The 16,793-nt window shown below is 36.0% G+C and overlaps 1 protein-coding gene across 2 annotated transcripts; it reads left to right on the forward strand.

Moving 5' to 3' along the window:
* Positions 1 to 99: 99 nt before the first annotated feature.
* TMEM267 (transmembrane protein 267) lies at positions 100 to 16,793 on the forward strand. 2 transcript variants are annotated; one of them, XM_054004361.1, is made up of 7 exons: positions 100 to 556; positions 937 to 1,025; positions 1,769 to 1,861; positions 2,742 to 2,782; positions 3,535 to 4,547; positions 5,924 to 6,055; positions 6,550 to 6,739. In XM_054004361.1, exons 1-5 carry the CDS (start codon positions 410 to 412, stop codon positions 3,729 to 3,731), a joined length of 567 nt encoding a protein of 188 aa, XP_053860336.1. In that variant the 5' UTR covers positions 100 to 409; the 3' UTR covers positions 3,732 to 4,547; positions 5,924 to 6,055; positions 6,550 to 6,739. The 2 variants fall into 2 exon arrangements, with proteins under 2 accessions (XP_053860336.1, XP_053860335.1); XM_054004360.1 differs by lacking the exons at positions 100 to 556; positions 937 to 1,025; positions 1,769 to 1,861; positions 2,742 to 2,782 and adding exons at positions 8,244 to 8,631; positions 14,564 to 16,793 and having other exon boundaries at positions 3,731 to 4,547.

A 16,793-nucleotide genomic window follows, 5' to 3' on the forward strand; every position in this document is an offset into this window, starting at 1 on the left:
TTTTTTTCTCTCCTCAGAATTCTTCAGTATTGCTGCAAAACAAAACTGTCATTAAGTCATAATTATTATCTCTGCTGCTGGAAAGTGGTATGTAGCTGAAATTTTTTAAATCTTGCAGTGTTATAAGGATGATCGTACAGACTATAGTGAATAGGACTTAATCTAGAGGGAAGAATGGTGAGTGTATCCTCACAGATTGGAAGGCAGATATTTGGGAACCAAAAGCATGCATTTAAAAGTTATATTTAAGAAGCAATTGCATGATGAAGAGAGCTGGTTGTGATCTGGAAAAACAAGTGAATTAAAAATCTGGAACAGATACAGATGGTTGTAATGATGTAAAATAGCCTTTCTTCAAGTTTTTTATGTATTTGTTTGGTTCTAGGTATCTGAGACTGATGGACGAGAAATGTTGCCAGTTTTTCTGCATGACAAAGTTATTCCCAGCACAGGAAGACTGATTGTGTACTCAGATCATAAAGTCCATGCTGTTTTTTGGGATAGGATAACCCTGACTATGGTTTGGGATTTCAGCTCTTCCTGTAGTGAGATCCAGGTAACATGTGACTTAGAGGAAGGACTATTCCTAAAAATTTCCAGGAAAAAGTGTTACTAGAAAATTAATGAGAATACCAAACAAAAGTTCTGCTGCCAATAAAATTAAAAAAAATAATAATTGAGATTTCTGCAGGCTTGGAGACATTTTTACACACTTTTAGAAATAATTTATTCTTGAATAGCACAAAGCAAGAGTTGGGGCTTTGCCAGGTGTTTTTCCCCTGCCTTTGTTATAGCAGACTATCCCTAAGAAACCAGAGACTTGTAAGTTTTTAAAGATATTTCATTCTTAAATTGGCATATTATACTTGCTTTTTTTTTTCCTTTGGACTGCAGCAGAAAATTAATATTTGTTTGGTTTTTTTTTTTTCTTCTAAGATAAATGAAGATGTAGGCTGGTGTAAGTTAACTACTCCTGATGGGCTACAGCAGCTAATACAAATAAGTCGTCCTGGAGTCTATGAAAGGTAATTTAAATTAGTTGTTCAATTTAAACAATTTAAATATAAAAATTATTCTTTATAAATCCTCTTAGATGAAGAAACAGTATTTACTGACAATAAGCTGGTAGGGATGGACCAAACATGTAATGATAAAAGCTCCATCTTATTTCTGGCAAAGATTCAAGACCTGTGTGACTCAGGGCCACTGCATGCTTTGATTCCATTATAACTGTTACGGCAATGTCTTTTTAGAAAAATAACAGAGCTGCAACTTGGCATTTACTTCAGTAGATAAAAAAAAAAACAAAAAAAAAAACAACCCAAAAGCATTTGTCCTATATAGAGCTGATATATAGAACTGAACAGCACTTTATCCAATTTTTGTTTTATTACAGATAGTGACCTTTGCCTGCAGATTGTTTTCTAATCTGCTTGCTGTAATTACAGCATCATTATGGGAATTATCAAAAGTTTTCTGTGCTGCATTTTAGCAAGCAGATATTCACAAACAAAAATTTACACTTGTATGCTATTCATTGCAAAACATACAGCTTTGTTATAATTTGCTATAACTGTATAGAGCTAAATATGAAGAAGATTCTAGACTAAAAATGGCAAGGCAAGCTAGAAGAAAAAGCTAGATTTTGAATCATGGCTTTTTTTCTTTCAGATCCAGGTGCTTTGCTTAGTACCTTCAGTTCTTCGCTCGAAATTGAATTTATTTCTCATATAAATAACTAATTTTAAAAATTTTCTTATTAACACAGATACATCAGAACAGCAATAGAATGGTGCAGAAGTTTGAATGAAAGGAAAGAGATTGCTGAATATACTGCACACTCTGTAACTGAAGAAAATTGGTATTCATCTTTATCCCAAATACCTGACTATAAATAATGTTGAAAACAAAACCAAAAATACTATAATCTGAATTTTATATCTTGCATTTCCTAATGTTCAAAAATGAAAATTTGTTTTTAAAGTCCATTTATTTTGTATATGGTTCCACATTTTTCATTCCATGTTTAAAATGTTCAGTGAGTTTCAGGTGAAGGTTGTTTCATTGAGCTTTGCCTGTCTTAAAAATCAGAATTATGGCGACTTTGTCAAAGGACAGTTAATGTTACAAAAATAATGTCTTGCAGTAAAAAGATATCAGACTAAGAAAGATGGTTTTTAACAGAACATCAAGTGCGTAAAACAGTACTTTGAACTGCCTAATGACAGTTGTATCTCTTGCTGATGTATTTGTCCTTTTTAATACATGCTACTGACCAAAAATCTATTGACATCATCTCTAAACATATTAGGATATTAAAAATGTGCTAATTGAAATCAATTGCAGTTGCACTTGCTTCTTACCAAAAATCTACTGACATCATCTGCAAACGTTGGGATATTAAAAACATGCTAATTGAAATCAATTGTAGTTGCACTTGTTACTTAAATTATAGCAGATTCAGCTGATACATTTTATAGCATCAGCTATATTTATAGCATTTTATAGCTGATGAAATGAAAATTCTGTCTATATTTATACATACAGCAAAGAAACTATTCTTAGAGTAGAGACCAAATTTCTGGAAACACAAATAATTGACAAATGTCAGCCATTGAATAGTGATATCAAAGACAGAGATTTTGCTAATCTAATTCTCAGTATTGCTGGAAACTATTAAAAATTAAAATCTGAAGTAGAAAATATCCTTGAGAAATAACCTTTTTTTTTTTTTTGGACAGGTCTGCTGATGCTGAGCTTGAAAAAATACAGAGATTTAATTGTATCCTTTTGAAAGCTGTAAAGATTTTTTTCACTTTTATATTCTGCTGTTTATCTGCATGTTCAAATCTGCAGTTTAGATCGTCAAAGGCTCTCTATCCTGATCTTACCTTCTTTTACTGTCTCACGTCTTAAAACCAACCTCATTTTCTTACTTATCTTTTTTTTGTTTTATCATTTATTTTGTGGTAAAGATTTTTAAAAAACCCCAAAAACAGTGTTGAAGTACAAAACTGAAATGAAAAGTCACCAGAAAACAAGGCCCTTTAATGTGTGTTGCATCAGTTTTGCTAAGAGTCATCTGCCGATCTGTTCTTGAAAGAGGAACAACACAGTTGCCTTTGGGTTTGTTGTTGCAGTACAGTATCTTTCTGTTTATCAGCTACCTTAGTATTGTTCTATTGCGTTCAGCCAGCTGGAAGTGTGCACTGTGCTGAATCTGCTTAAAGCCACTCTAAAACTGTCTTCAAGCCAGTGTTCAGTTCTCTTAGTATGAAAAGTGCATGCTGTTAAAGTGTAACACCCTTTTTCTTTTCAAAGTACCTTTTGGATAAATTGAAGTCTAAAAGGCATTTTTCTATAAATGTTTTAAGTAATACAGTCCTTTTTTTACCATGTATGTATGTAATTACTGTATGTAATTGCCATGCTACAAAATGTGAGACTTTGCAAGGCAGAATGATGAATACAAATGCAGAGACTAATTTTTCTCTTTAGGAGGAAGAGTCTCACATTTTTTTCTTAACAAAGTAGCACTAGTTTTATTAGACAATAGCAACATTCTGAAAGGGACATCTGCTGCAAAATCCAATCCGTCTGGTATCACTGTCAGAAAAAAAGAAAATGGGGGTGAGACAGAACTCAATGAAGGTTGCGTCTTGGAGGCATTGGAAAAAACTTCGAAAGTCATTCAGGATATTGAATCTCTGCTTGCTACTTCTGGGAGATGAAGCCATGTGTTCCATGCCCTCACAGGAGCAGTCCCAGTTGTGTCTGAGGAGGCTTTGCAGGGAGAGAGTAATAAAGGCTGAAGCCAGAGGGAGAAGTTGCTGGTATATTCCTGGTGAAGTCTGTCAGGTGCCAGTGTAATATCAGTAAATAACGCTGGTGCCATATTTGGTATAGGCAAAGAGAGCAGTTGAGATAATGGAGCACTACTGTATAAACAGATCAGGCCTGACCTGACAGTGCTGATTTTAATGTTTGAAAATATGTTCAAATCAACTTAATTGATCGATTGCTGCTGAAATGACCAGGGTAGACACGGGTAGTTTTCACTGTGAAAGCGTGCTTTTATTCAGGTGCTTACACAAAGAAGTCTTAATACCGAATAAAATGTTTCCCAAATGCTTTCTATAGTGCTTTCTTTGAGTAAATAAATACTAACTTGAGGGCAGAAGACACTTCTCTGGCTCTGTGGTCTGTCAGAGGCGCACCATGTCCTTCATGACAAAACACTAAACTCTCATCATCGATTTCCCTCCCAGCACTTAAAGGACCCAAAGCGCGAACACCCAAATCCTGCATTTAATAATCGAGGAAACACTTATGCCTCACAACCAAGCCCAGCTGCCCGCGCTGGGCGGGGATGGGAGGAAACGAGGCGGCTCCGGATCCCAGCCTGCTCCGCGGCCACGCATGCTTCCTAACCGGCTCCCTGAGGCGCTTCCAGCCCGCTGCCTCAGGGCTTCACAGCCCGCTCCGGCCGGGATCGGGGCGGCCGAGCCCCATGGGGTGAAGAGCGGATGGCGGCGGCCGCGCTCCAGGTGGGCTCCGGGGCGGGCGACGGCGGCTCTGGCGCCCCGAGGCCCGCGCCTCCCCTCACGCTCCTGCTGATCTCGGGTTTACAGCTTGATTTCCTGATCGGTTTAATTTAGTTCGTTCTTCAGCGTCTTGGTAAAATCCTCCCGCTTCCTTCTGGGCTTTTGCCCTCTCCAGCCCCAAAAATGCATTATAATTATCTGGCCCAAAAATATTTCCTAGATCACCGCAATGATGCATTGTAATTATTTGGCTCAAAAATATTTGCATGATCACTCCAATAACGTGTTATAATTATGTGATCCAAAAATGCTGGCACTATCAGTTGTTCACAGATAGTCTTAGGCTGGGATCTCCTTTTCCATGAGATTGTATGCTAAAGGTTTGAGCTGGTGTCTTAATTCTGCTTCATGCAGTTTGTTATATATAAATTAACATCCAATATCAAATAACAAGGGGTTTAGGAGATTATAGAATTGTAAGGGAATACAAGTCTCTTAACTTCTTGTGTAGGATGCATAATTCTGTTAGGTGGCAGGGTGTTGTTCGGTTGTAGGTTTGACTTGATCTCAGATGTCTTGCCCAACCTAATTGATTCTGTGATCCTGTAACTTCATGCATTCCTGTATGTATTCACATATCTGATAGCGTCGTGCAAAACTGGGGCAGAAATTATGCAGAGCAATATTTCTAAGTGGTGATTCCAGTCATTTGATTTTTGTTTTGCTCATACACCATGGCCTCTTAGCTGTTTTCTCAAAAGTATATTTAGAGTTTTGATCTAAATATCTTCTTGTGACAGTAATTTAAAGTGTTAACTCTGTGTTCATAAAAATTACTTGGATAATTTCCTTAAATTAAATTAAGCATATCTACAAAATTCCATTTTGAGACTATGGACAGAGATTATGCTCAGTGCTTTATCTCATGTAAAAATGTCATGGGAAATCACAACTCAAAGCTGGGTTACTCTATCAGCTGTTGTGTTTTATGTAAAACCCACCTAGAACTTCCCTTCAGGATGTTAACTATACTGACCACACAGAGGTTTATAAGCATTTTTGTGTGAATTATTCCCCACTTTTTTGTTTTAGCAAGAACGTAAGCTACACAGCTGCTTTCTGAGATTTATAGGTTGGAAAAATCGATGCTGTATTGTCATATTTTGTAAAGAGCCTGAAAAGCATAATTTTTCAGGGAGAAAAAAAATGTTCTAGTTTTACATGAAAATTTATAGTTTCAGATTATTTTGGTTGACCAGAGTTTTGCCTTTTCTGGTCTGATTTCCCTCTTGATCTGCAGAATAATTCTGGGAAATTCTGTTGTACCTGGGAATGCAAGTTGATTTTTACACAGGCAGCACTCATTTTTGTCTGAAAAGGAGGCTGAAATAGACGGTTTAAAAAGAACAGTTGGACATAGCTCTTGACTACAATCAACCTGAAGCCAGTTTTGCATCCTGTTCTTCATTCCGGCTCAAGAAACACATGCTAATGCTACCCATGGCAAAAGCGTAAGCCTAACACACAACTGACATCAACCTTTGTCGTTATATGAATTTCTAGATCTGTCTTTATCTATTCCAAGGTCACTAAGTGATGGGGTGGAATTTAAAAAGAGGTCCCTGAATGGGACTAAAAAATGTTTCATGGGGTGGGAATCTTCAAGGCACAAGAAGAAATTATGAAAATGGATTGCTCTATCCATTGAAATGCAGTTGTGTAGAAGACTGGAACAGTTGTTTTTTGGACTTTGTGTTTTATTATTTTTTAGTTACTATCATGTTTTTATTTCTGCTCTTCTCTTGGTTTACAGTCTTTTTTCTGCTTTCTTTTGCAGAGCTTCAAAGCTTAGCTGAAGTTGCTTTTATCTCAGCTGTATTTGTTTACAAATTATTTAAATATATGTTTATTCTTTCTGTTTTTTTTTTTTACTGTTGTTCATATTTCATGTATGCTGTTTTGCCTAATATCGGTGCTTACTGGTGCCTGGTTCGTTTCTATTTAGGATGGAACAAACGGTGTTAGGTATTTCCTGCACTGGACTGGGCAGGCTGGATTCAGAAAGCACAGAGGCTCAACCCTGAGGTGTAGACTGTAGACATTTCCTACTGGAGTAAGGCACCTGCGATGGAAAAAAAAATGTTCTCCTAGTCACAGAGGAAGTTTGATTCTGATTACTGGTGTGCTTTTTAAAGGTATGTTGCTACACCACCCCTTCACAGACTGGATTTTTATACAGCCTTTTTGGTAATTTTAAATTAAATCAAATCTGATGTGATGGCCATATAGAAGAAACATTTGTGAAGAGATTGCCTTTTTTTTCCTTAAAAATGGTATTTATTCAGCAATGGCCTGTGTAGCATAAGGTCACCCACCAGAAAACAGCACTTCCATTGTTTCAGGAAATACTTTGTGTCTACACAGTCATTCAGAAGAGGCACAGTCATGGTTAACAGACTCTAAACTTGACCCACTTTTTTATCTCTGTGCAAAGTCCGTGTATTATTCATGCTTTCTTCTCTTTTACTTTTTAAAATGTTTTCTAAATAAATTATTCAGTGGGCTTTTTCTTTTCCTACAGAGACTGCCAGTAGTTCTGTCTTGTGGATAATTCTACAACAGGCAGGCATGTAAATAATCTGGAAGAAACATTTATGTCTTGTGAGATTTATAATATGTTTAAAATTATGAATTATGTGTCAGCTTATAAAGTCTTAATACATTTTAAAAGGCCCTTCAGAATAAGAATTTACCTAATAAAGAAGGATTGTCAAGATTTAATATATTGCAAAAAAATGGCAAACTCATGGGAAGTATCCATTTTTAGGATATAGGCTTTAAAACTCTGGTCTGTCTGTATAACTTCCCAAAAAGACTAGCATAACAGCTGGGACAGTTAGAACTTCTCTTGCAAAAAGAGGAGTTATGAAGGTAATGTGGCAGACAATAGGTAAGTCCTAAAAGTAACAGCCAATTTCTCTGCTAGAGCACATGCTGAGGAAAAGCTTAGGTGGTTTTGCTCTGTAAGGAGATGGTTTTGATTACTTTGCTTTACTAAAAGGTTGTTGTCTTTGTGTTTATAATAAATAATGAAGGTATTTTAGTGGGTTTAGTTTCCTTAAGGTTTATTCTATGTTCCAGTCTCCAAACTAAACAAGGCATTTCTCAGGAAAGGGTAACAGGGGAATGCTACATACATTAGCAAAGAATGTAAATTAAAGGAGTGGTTTGGATTATAGATTGAAAACTGAATTTTAACAGTTGTTTTATAGAGCTATCTGGGATTTTGAGCATCAGTCCTAAGAATCCTCCAAACTGAATCTTCTTTTGTTATTACAATGTTAAGTATTTCATTGGATTAAATAATGTATTTAAGATCAGAAGGAATCTTGAAACACATTCAGTATATTATCATAGATATGTTTCAAATTATTTTGTAATATTTAAGATTTCAGTAAGTGGAATTAGAGTTCTCCATGGTACTTGAGCTGGTTCTAATTAAAACAGGGCAGGTGCTTTAATCCAGAGTTGTAGTGTTCAAGTCAATAAACTAATTGAAATAAAAAATTCCCTAGGAATGTTAAATGCAAGCACTGCATTTGGGGTCTTAGTGCCCAGTTGTCGCTGTGGTAGCATATGTTTTGTGCAAATGGATTTTCTTTGTTTAATAGTTTTCTTTCTGATCTCTGATATTTACAGAACAACTGATGATACAAAGGACAATGCACAGTGTGTATCCTGATGACATTTTGTGTGCTGCAACATGGTTCTTGTCATGGCATCTGAGACTGAAAAGGCGCACGCTCTTCTCCAGACTTTCAGCACAGCATCAGTTATTTCTAGTCTAGGTTTGGGGATATTCTGCTTTGTAGCAGACAGACTCCTGCAGTTCTCCTTCATTCAGCAAAATGACTGGCTCCGAGCCTTATCTGATAATGCAGTGCATGGTATACTGGGGATGTGGTCCTGGGCAATAGTGATTGGACTCAGGAAAAAAAGTGACTTCACTGAGGTCACTCTGGCTGGCTTCCTTGCCTCTGTCATTGATGTGGACCACTTTTTTCTTGCTGGATCTTTGTCATTAAAGGTAAGTCAATAGATCAGTAACTTGTTAATTTATCACTGTTTATGTTATTGTTCTTCTACCATGTCCTAGACAAAAAAAAAGTTCTATTGATAATTTAATCAAATACATTTCATAGAAATACAGGAATTATGTTTTTATGTAGTTGTTACGATTTTAAAAGCCATAAAAATATTTTACATCTAGTGTTCAGTTTCTGCTACTTAGAAAGGAAAAAAAAAGAGTTTTGTGCATGTACATGCTATTCTACATATATCAAGTAGTTGCTATGTTATCCAGCTTGAGTTAAGTGCTGTGTTGCACACTTTTGTGAAAGCAGATGAAGCGGATTATTCCACTTCTCTTTACAGTAAGGGTTAGAGCTATCTGAAATGTGGGGTAGAAATATGAGAAACATAAATGATAGAGCTTCTGTTTAATTTAATTCAGTCATTATGAGTAATACATTGGTTTTAGCCAGCCCTAAATATTTCTCCTATGAGCAAGCTATATGTGAGCTGTCACATTTAAAAAGGCAGTCTGAGTTGCATTTAAATATAGTTCATTGGAAAAAAAAAAAAAAAACAAACCAAAAAATAGTAGGAAAGCAAGCATCAGCTTATTAATAAAAGTTAAAAGGTGAATTTGCTCCTGTAAAGCAGTGAATGGATCATCATCTATTTGCAGAACTGCTTGTTAGGACAGAGTTTCTCAATAAGATTAGTTTTACCAGAATATGGCACTCTTTTCCAGTCAGTTTCCTCCTCTAGTGTGCTCATAGGGAAAGGGAAAGGAAGGGAAGGAAGAAGGAAGGAAGGAAGTTCTGTTTTTTATATTCATGTAAGTAAAGAAGAACAATGGTTTACCAATTTTTAAAAAATATTTAGGTGACAGCTAAGTGCAAGAGGCAAATAATTGTTTTTAGTTAAGATGTAAAAATCAGACTTAAAATGGAAAAATATTTTTTGTTTACATACAGTATCATTATTTATTGTAGAGAAAAGATGCTTCTTATTTGTGCATTTGGTCAGGTTTCCCCTCTTGACTTTACCAATGCTGAGGAGAAAGGGAAGAATTGGGTCCCTCAACGTGCTGGCCCCATTCACAGTGCAGTCCAGGATACCACTGACCACCATTTTGCTTCATGGACAGTCAGGCTCCAGCATGTCCTGGTGCCTGGCATCATTCTCCCTTAAGCAGTCCCTGGTTCTCTCCTATTCTGTGCTTCTTGTACGTGGAACTTCTGTACAATTATTAAAACTATGTAAAGAAAAGGAAAGTTAACTTGGTTGATTAATGGGTCATATAATATTATTACTGAATAACAATATGGAATAGGATTTAAATCTCTAATTATTCTCATCTGTTTTTTCTTATTTTAAAATCAGTGAATGCAAGTTAATGAATGGCTAGATATTAGAAAGTATTAAAATTTTATTGCTGCTTTTTCATTCATTTGAGATGATTACCAGTATTTTTCTCAATTACGACCACTAGATGTCACACCTCACCGATGTCAGTTTGAGAAGTTGACTGTTGAATTGTGTTATGGAATTGGGAGGTGACCTGCCACTTGTTAGTGAGGCAAGGTTAAATATATTTACACCTTCCGTAATGGGGAACGTTTGTGTAGCCTAGACTATCCCTACTATGTGAAACCAAGTAAATTTTTGTAATTTTGTGATTTAATTTCTTCCTGTGCTGTTTTAGTTCCCAAGCAGATAGCAGTTCATTTTCTAACTGCTGATGACAGTTAGATCTAGTTCTCTTGTTCTTTAACATTTTTTTTTGCAAAAGACAGCTGATTTCTGTGCTCTCCCCCAAAATGTTTTTCAAGTCAGAAACACAAAATATTGCAGGTAGAATCATAGCCCTTTTAGTAGCCAAATGTATTTAGCTGAGGTAAAGAGAGGACAAGATGCCCAAAGGCCTTTTCAAAGTGATTTGCCTACCAGCTCCTTTCCTTTCCCTATATTAACTGGGCTAATAAGGGAAATAATCTGGTGTAGGTCTCCTGACTCTTAGAGCAAAAGCATCATTAAAACTTGCAAAGCCAGTATGCTTTGCAAAGACTCTCTTCTCAACTAAATAACTTCCAAAAAAATCTTAAGGAAATAAATTTACGTTTTCTAAACTTCATGCTATTTTTCTCCTCTCCTATGTATTGCATTTTTGCCTAAATTACCTCTAAAGGGTCCAATCCAAAACCATGAGTAGTGTTTTAGGTGAGACTTCCTTTGAGGTAAATGCCGTAGTTTAATTCCTTTCAGTGGTACAAATGTACAGTGCTTCTGTCCTATAAAAAAAGAATAATAATCTGTTACAGGTTTTGTCTTCTTACAGTGCCATCAGAGTCCCTTTGGTTTGTGATGTAACGTAATCCCCATAAACTTTTCTTCTGTGTGCTATCTGGCCAGCTAGATCTGATTGCAATATATAATTTTTCTTTCATTGGCTTAATATGATGTGCATGTCAGTTTCTTGGCATAATTTCAAGCTGTCACTTATATTATTTATTACTTCATGGGATACTTTTTACTACATATTTGGTAGTTACAGTCCCATTCTTTGTATTTAAATTGCATGGTTAAGAGTAACTGCTTTAAGAGACTAACATGTTTACTGCTTTTGCAACACATTACTAAATAACTAATAAATTAATAAGTCTAATTAACCAACCACACCACTATTACTAATTTGTACCTATAGTATATTTCACGTTACTTTACACAATCACCTATAAAGCTCATAGTTATCACTTTTAAATCTGATGACAAGTTATTTTTTCTGGAGTAACCTTTCTCTGCAGCACAAGGTGGTGCTGCCTTCTACCTTCAATTGTTACCTTCACACTACTCTACTACCTACTTCTGTTCCTGCTGACGCTACTCAGCGCTTGGATTATTTGGCCATTGGTCTGTTTTTCATGGTCATCATTATTTTTCTGCAGTATTCAGGGTAAATAGTCACCTGTGGTGTTTGTATATTTGCTCTGATAAATACTTGTGTACCAAGTACCATGTGATCTGACCTTTTGCCCACATTATTTTTGCAACAAGTATGAAGTCTACAATGACTCCACTATTTGGAATTTGTAGTTCTTTGTGCTCCATGTGGTTTTTACTGTGCACATAAGTATAGAAGAACCTGTCTCACTGACTACTCCAAAGGTGGTAGTTCCTGCAGCCTGTTGTCAGTCAGGAGTGCAGGTATGACATGATGGGCTGCTCCTGGACTCCACCAGGATTGTAGCCCAGACACTCATGTTGTGGAACAGACATGCAGAAATTGCTGTCTTGGTGCTAAAGACTCATCAAATTCTAGAAGTGTAGAACATGCAGTTGGTGGCAAACATACATAATACTGCTGGAAAAGTGCTGCCCCTGACTGACCTGGGCTGTACAGGAGCATTTCTGAAACTAGCGAATAAGCTTTGCACAAGCACAATTGATGTAGCATTGAATATGTTACTATATTGTTAATATTACTACTATATATTACATTGAATATGTTACTATGAACTAAAGACTTCAGGCTTGTGAAGCACCACAGAATATCAGTGAGGGAGCATCTGTTGTTTTATAACATCCATGGTGTCACCATGAGCATTAAAGCAGATAATTTGCATGGGTTCTTCTGCATGCAATTATTGTCTCCTGTCTCCAGCTGCTCATTGTAGTGAGAGAGGCTGGAGGAGCAGCAACTGCAAGATAATCTTGCATCTGATTGCATATGTAGGCAAATGGAAAAGGTCATTTGCAAATAAATTCTGTTTGCAGTTTTTCACAGGAAGTTTAGTGTGGAAAAGGTTCCATTTTTTTGGTGTTTTGCAGTGGTTTTTTGGTTCTGTTGTTGGTTTTTTTGTGGTTTTGGGTTTTTTTTTTTTTTAAGATCTGGTGCTTTCTAAAGGCAAACAAATTTGCCTGTTAAGAGAAAGAGAGTGTAGCAGCTTATATTAGCAAAACAGAACTACCTGTCTGTCTTCAGGGCTTGGCAACTCAAGGATGTAAGTTCTTTTAGTCACAGAATGTAAAAGAGGAAACAGACTGTTCTCTCAGACCTTGAGCAACAGCATATCAGCTGTACTGCAGTTACAGATAGGATTTTCTCTTGTTGAAATTGAATACTCAGGTTTGCTATATGAACACACCTGCCACCTGAAATTTATATGGAAAGAATTTAAGCATCACCTTGGCACCAATACCAATAAACTGAGTACATTAGTAACATTAAACTTTTCCTTACTCACTGTGTTGCTGTTAGCATCTAATCTTAATAGTCCAGAGGGAAAAGACTAATTTGGACGTCACTACTTTTTTTTTTTTTTTCAAAGTGCAGAAATAGAGGCCAGTCAATAGATTATCTGCCGAAACATACCACTATTCAGTTTTTCTCAAAATTAAGTTAGTATCTACTTTTGAGCCTCTTGTTGACAGTAACAAAAATCGGATTCTTTGTAAGGCAGGTGATAAACAGTTTCATCATCACAAGATTTTTCTACCTTAATCCATGAACAATCTGCTTGTGTGAAACAAATCTGAAGTTGAAGAAAATACAGTTTTTGCTCCAATTTAAAGGAATTGGGTCCACCACATTAGAGTTAAAAATTGTTGAGACTACTTACAAAGTTTTTAAATCCCATTACCTGATCAGGAGTCACGGACAATCATGTGGTGGGAAGCTAATAGAACAAGCTTTCTGCAAGCCTTTTAAGGTGGGTTGTGGTTTGTATTTCAAGGTAGTCCCTAACTTCCCATGTCTAATCAGTTAATAAACTGGCTAAGGCTACATCAAAGTTTCCTTGCAGAGATGATAGTGTTACATGCAGTTATCTAAATTATGCATGAACGTGATGGACCTATTCCAGAGTCCCACTGCCCAGCCCTCTTGCTGTTGAATCCTGCAAAGATTAACACATTTGAAGAATGAGCAGATTAGAGATACTTTGTTTGCTTTCTGGAGTAGGTGCAGTGAGGGATGTGTCCAGTCTCTTGGGCCTTGTTGCAGGTTTTCTGAGTAATGAATTGAGCCAGTGAATATCACATCAGCACTTCTGTAGACCTTCTGGTAGCGTGGTGTTGTTTCTTCTGTGCTTACATACACAATAATGTAATTATTTGTCAAATAGAAATCCAAAATACCATTACAGTTTTTTTAATGTGTTTGAATTTGTGCTGTTGCTACTGAGTACACCCACGGAATACCTTCTTAGACATGTATATTAAATAGACATTATCACTTCTTAAAATGGCTAAATCTCATCTCACTAGCTAGACATTCACCTTATTAAAACCAAATATCAGGCTTTCAACTGAGTTACTATTAAACAAGTTGTTGATACAAAAACCCCGGTCACTAATGTTTCAGATCTTGGTTTATGAACTTTGTTTTGCCTGTCTTTGAAGAATACCGTCTCAAGGTGATCAAAATACATGTAACTCATGTAATTTGCTCATATTTTTGTGTTTTAAACACTGTGCAACTAAACCAACTTTACAGGTTACAACTGTAGTAAAATACAGGATGTATTTTTGGGAGTAAATGCCATTAAAGCACATTATTTATTTCAAGTAAAACATATTAAATATTTCAAGTGTATTGCATGGATTTTTTTCCTTTTAATTGTCTTGAAATTAAATACATATAATCAGTGCAGCAGATTATACAAGTTCCTGTGTACCGCCTGACTATGGGACAAATAGGATTCCTCACCCCTTTCACTCCCTGTTTTGCTGATGATAGTAAGATGCATGATTCATGTCATACAATAGAGACTGGGCAGCACACAACTCTCATGCATAAAATTGGCTTTAAATTAATTGCAATGGAAAGGAACAGTATGTTTTTCTTTCTGCTTCCACTTAGTCACCTGACAGTGCACCTGTAAACACTCATTAAACTTTTCTTCTCTTCCCACAGTTGTAGCCATTTGCTGTAATATTTTTCTCTTCTGCAGGCTGCTCTGACTCTTCCACGGAGACCACTTCTTCATTGTTCTACGGTGATTCCTGTGGTGGCTCTGACATTAAAGTTTATCATGCAGCTTTTCAGGCTTAAGGACTCATGGTGCTTTCTTCCATGGATGTTGTTCATATCCTGGACTTCTCATCATGTCCGTGACGGGATTCGTCATGGCCTCTGGATCTGCCCATTTGGAAAAACTCCTCCCCTGCCGTATTGGCTGTATGTGGCAATTACAGCATCTTTACCTCATCTATGTTCATTTATTATGTATTTAACAGGCACTAGAGAATTAATGTCCATAAAACATGGAATCCGCATTGATGTATAGGAATAATGGCTTTTAAAGGTGGTTTGCGCTAGCACTTGAAATAACCTGCCTGTCTGTCACTGAAGGGTTTCCTTGTGTTTCCTACACCTTCTGAATTAGGCATTTTAAGGTTGTGTTTACAGCTCTCGTGTCAATTCCTTGTGGTTACAGAACCTATTTAATGAATGATAATAATTTTATATCTGTACATTTCCCTTGTACAGTGTGTGGTCTTCCATGATAGTTCATGCATAGCGAGCTGATTATAAAGTACTTAGTTCCTCTCTGTAGTAATTACATTACATTTTTACATTTGATCACCATTCACTTTGGATTTGTATTCCACCTCTGGAGAATACATTTCATCCAGATAGTATTTGTATAGCACTTTAAAAATGTGAAGTTCTATATAAATACTAGGTATTATTGAGGATTTAATAGTGTATGGCAATTCTAAAAAAAAATCCCTCTGTTAGCCTTTCAAATTTATTAATATGTTAGGAGTCCTGCTGGACTCTTGTATTCAACCATTTTAAAAGAATACCGCCTGTATTTCACACTATCTATGCACACCTCTTTGAACCTGTAATCACAGAGTATTTTTCTAAATTCTACATCCCCCAGTAGTTGTGTGGTACTAAATTTGCAGATAATTACTAGCTTCAAAATTAGAAAGGAGTAGACAGTTTGGTTATAGTATTATGGTGTGTTGGCCAAATTGTTTAATGTTTAAAAATACATTCATTATGAATACTGTTTAATTTGGAACCAAGGAATTTTAGTAAATATTTAAGAATTGTGTGAAAATTCATGGAGACACAAGAAAATAAAAATTGCTTGTAACACAGGTTTGCTTAAAGACATTACTACTCAGTAAAGCATTTTCCATTAAGTGCAATATCATCCTCATAAGTGTAAAATGAAATGCATTATTATTATTATTATTATTGTTGTTGTTGTTGTTGTTGTTGTTGTTCAGAAATATAAATTTCCTCATAAAGAAGATCCATAAGGAAAAGTGATATTATGCTGCAGTTTATGAGGTAGTAATTTGCACTATGGACTATTCAGTTTTCATTTATGGACATCTCTCAGAAAGAGTCCCAAATTAAAAGTTGTCTGGTCTTGTCTAACTAGACAAGACTGTCTAGACTTGTGTAGTTTATGATGTACAAGCTGAGAATGTCTATTAATAATTTTTAAATTTTTTATTCACTGCCCATTAAAGAGATGGGGCCTTAACTACTCCAGCTTGTGATGAATAGCTGTCAAAGGGGATCATTTTTATGGAACTGCATGTATAAGGTAGCATGTGTTTAACTTAGGTTACCAAGGAATGTAAGGGTTTACATGATGTGTACATTTACATTATTAAATGTATATTAGAATAAAATTTAAACAAAATTATTAAATGGCATGCCTGTCATAATGAATACCAGAAACTTCCTGTGGCTGCAGAATACTTAAGGCTGTTCGCAGCACTCTATGCTAATCACAGAAAACGTTGCACCTCTTTTAAAATGTGTCTTTGCACCAAAAGTATAGTTCTGGTCCTGTCTGTTCTTCATATTAGAAATGAATGCCAATGCAAACTTGCCTGATAGTACAGTGGGCCTGTTTAGCCTTTATTATAAAATTAATAAAAGGGTTTTTGTGTTGGAAAGAAAATTGGAAGAGCAAAACATTCCTTAGATGGTTATCTTCATGCTGTGGATTTCTGTCCTTTAGAGTTTTCCAGAAATAGCATAAGAAATGTCTTGCTTTAGAGCCCTTAGATCACAATTGGTTTTTATTCAAAGGCGTGATGGTGTACTACAGGTGCATTTCTCATTCATTTACTTATATCCTGTATGTTAAACTGCAGGCTATGAAATGCCAATAATGAATAAATTTTGTGCACGGGGTAAACACTGAA

This window comes from Vidua macroura, chromosome Z (assembly GCF_024509145.1).
Source record: "Vidua macroura isolate BioBank_ID:100142 chromosome Z, ASM2450914v1, whole genome shotgun sequence".
Classification (NCBI taxonomy): domain Eukaryota; kingdom Metazoa; phylum Chordata; class Aves; order Passeriformes; family Viduidae; genus Vidua; species Vidua macroura.

Excerpts from the sequence above, each read along its gene's own strand:
- TMEM267 (XM_054004360.1), top strand. The coding sequence starts at position 8,308 with ATGGTTCTTGTCATGGCATCTGAGACTGAAAAGGCGCACGCTCTTCTC. Across the intron at positions 8,632-14,563 it reads CTGGATCTTTGTCATTAAAG|GCTGCTCTGACTCTTCCACG; the intron begins GTAAGTCAATAG and ends TCTCTTCTGCAG.